This window comes from Haplochromis burtoni, unplaced genomic scaffold, assembly GCF_018398535.1.
Source record: "Haplochromis burtoni strain Fernald_Lab_line unplaced genomic scaffold, NCSU_Asbu1 Contig_69, whole genome shotgun sequence".
NCBI lineage: Eukaryota > Metazoa > Chordata > Actinopteri > Cichliformes > Cichlidae > Haplochromis > Haplochromis burtoni.
The window spans coordinates 1,371,323-1,374,038 of NW_024582430.1; the positions used below are offsets into that span (position 1 = coordinate 1,371,323).

Consider the following 2,716-nt stretch of genomic DNA (forward strand, 5'->3'; position numbering starts at 1 on the left):
GGACGGCCTCGGTAACACGGTGCAGACTCGACGGCTGCAGACGGACCAACGAGTCGACCGAGAGTCAGGAAAGGACCCGTTTTTGTCTCGTTGACGTCAACATTTGAACTGTGAGCATAAACTAGCTCTTCAATTCTTATGAACTTAGTAACAATTAAAGGGGGCGGAGCTTAAGGCCTCTTCAGGACTGGAGGCTTATCACCTCCTCAGTTATTTCAGCTACTAAAGCTGATTTCTTTCAGAGTTAAAGCTGTAAATCTATCAGGTTCTTCATCTGACTGCTCTTCATCAAGTTTCATAAGGATGAGTTTGGTAGTTTTTCTGGAAATGCTAACAGAACAGCAGATCACCTGCCTCCACCTCAGGTGTAGCCTCTTATTGGAGTCAATAAGGATGGATCCCAGCAGCAAGGAGGATTCACAGTTTCTTGATTTAGCATCAACAACTTCACATCAGGCCTCATTCACCGTGTACATACACAAATCTGTGTGTAAACTGTGTGTACAAACATTTCACGCACAAATCAGTGGTTCACTTAGGCTCCGCCCCTTTTTAGTTAAAAGGAAATGTTGCCATAAAAACTAATTTCATAAGAATTGAAGAGCTAGTTTATGCTCACAGTTCAAATGTTGATGTCAACGAGACAAAAACGGGTCCTTTCCTGACTCTCGGTCGACTCGTTGGTCCGTCTGCAGCCGTCGAGTCTGCACCGTGTTACCGAGGCCGTCCTGCAGCAGGGCAGTAAATGGCAGGCTGTGCTGCAGGCTGGATGTGCTCGCTCAGGCAGCACATACGATAAATTGGAATCGATACAGAGAAGATTAGCATGGCCCCTGCGCAAGGATGACACGCAAAATCGTGAAGCGGTTCCACATTTTGATGAACGCTCTCTTTCCTCAGGTTAGGGGTTTAAAATGCGACATTCCGCATAAAAAGTATTAAACTCCTATAACAGAAAGAGGAGAGGTAAAAAGAAATATTCCTGTAATGGCAACAATTAAAAAGGGGCGGAGCCAGCTTTCAAACTGGAGACTAAACTTAGGCATCGACTTCTGTAGCTGATCCCAGAGCAGCTGTGTGGATCTGACACTTGTTGTTATATGTGTGTCTGTGTCTGTGGGTCTGTGGCTCAGTGTCACAGCTACATTATGTATTCATGATGATGTCACGTTTGGTTTGTCCGACAGTGTAAATTCTCGTGTGTGTGATAAACAGTAAACATGCGAATGTTACAAAGTAACAAAGTAAACTTGGGTTTGTTTAAGCTTTTGTCTGTAATAGAATTTTAAGCTGCCGATCCAGTGACAGAGCAACATAACCCGACGGCACTCGTGTCTCCAAACACGTCCAGGAAGTTCACTTTCTGTTCCAAAGCAGATGTGCTCGTTTTTTACCAAACATCAGCCTGAAGGGAAGCCACAACTCAGCACGCTGTGTTTGTCTTTCTTTTGTCAGTTTGCAGCTTGTATTTTGTGTTGGGCTCAACTGATAGTCCAGAATGTGCTCAGTTAAAGTGTGTAATCGACTACTCAAAGCCTGTTTCACACACACATGCATGCAGGGTAACGCAGGCTTAAAGAAACTTGGACGTGGATCGGCCCACCCACCCTCTGATTGGTAGACGACTCTGATTCTCACTTCCTGTTTTACTTTGGCGATCACTCTCTTTGTGCGTCTCTGGTTTTGCTTCGTTTGTGCTCTGATCATTATGTCACCTGTGCTTAATTAGCTTCAGCTCTGTGTTTAAAGTCCTCTCATGCTTTCCTTCGTCCTGTTTGTGTTTTCCTGGAATCTCGTTTTGTTTGTTGGAGTTTGTGGTTTCCTGCTTTTTTCCCCCCTCCAGCTTAATTAAAGTTTTTGTTACCAGGCTTGGATCCAGTGTTCTGCATTTTTAATAAACAAAACAACTCGTTCCTCCAATTTCTGCTGATTCGGGTAAAATTAGATTGAAACGCTGATACTCCAGCGCTCTGCTTTACAGCGTGAAAAAACCCTGCACTGAAAATCAGCGAGTGTTACCCTCCTGACCTCTCAGCATCAGCTGTTTCTCTGTTTGTTGTGCACATTTTTGGTCACATGACTGTTGAAAGTTAACCCAAAACACACGTTTTAAAATGTTGCTCCAGTGAATTATGGGAACAGCTCAAGATCCCGGGTACAGAGCTCGCTCCTGTCACGGACATTAAATATCATATATGCAGGTGCTTGAGCTGATCCTGCCGAGCAGGTGTGGAGTCACTTTATAAGCACGGCTGTGCTGTGATGGTCACGTTTGTTACACACAGTCAAACTTTTGTTACTTAACATGCAAGAAGCAGGACGTGTGTGTATTTATTATTATTGATCCACTTTCTTCCTGTTCTAAACAATATTTCTTCTCTTCTGTGACTCTTTTAGCTTTGCTTCCTCTGCCCCTCAGTTATTTGGTGATCATGTGATTCTGGTGAATCGTGGGGGAATCTGTTTAAAGCAGCTGCATGTTTTATTTGGTGCGATGTCCTCACGTCTGATGTTTTTCACACTCAGGTATCGGAGGGCTCGAGGAGTTCGTCTTGAAGTCGGCCACGCTGTCCACCTCACCCGCCTGTCCTCCCTTTACCCCGCTCAACTTTGAGGCCACGCCCATTGTCAGGGTTGCCATAGAGCCCAAACATCCAAGTAGGTCTTCGAAGGCGCTCTCACATGTAGTTCATGAAACTAATCTGCTGCTTTGTTA

The 2,716-nt window shown here is 44.7% G+C and overlaps 1 protein-coding gene and 1 non-coding gene across 2 annotated transcripts in view; both read left to right on the forward strand.

Moving 5' to 3' along the window:
• The window catches only part of efl1 (elongation factor like GTPase 1), a 74,760-nt gene that overhangs the window by 50,168 nt on the left and 21,876 nt on the right, over positions 1 to 2,716 (forward strand). Inside the window, exon 15 of the mRNA XM_014334110.2 lies at positions 2,527 to 2,658. Within this exon, the coding sequence (XP_014189596.1) occupies positions 2,527 to 2,658 (132 nt within the window). The remainder of the gene's footprint in view (positions 1 to 2,526; positions 2,659 to 2,716) is intronic.
• On the forward strand, positions 772 to 878 carry LOC121814654. Its single transcript, XR_006054488.1, has one exon. It is a non-coding gene; the product is annotated as a U6 spliceosomal RNA (small nuclear RNA).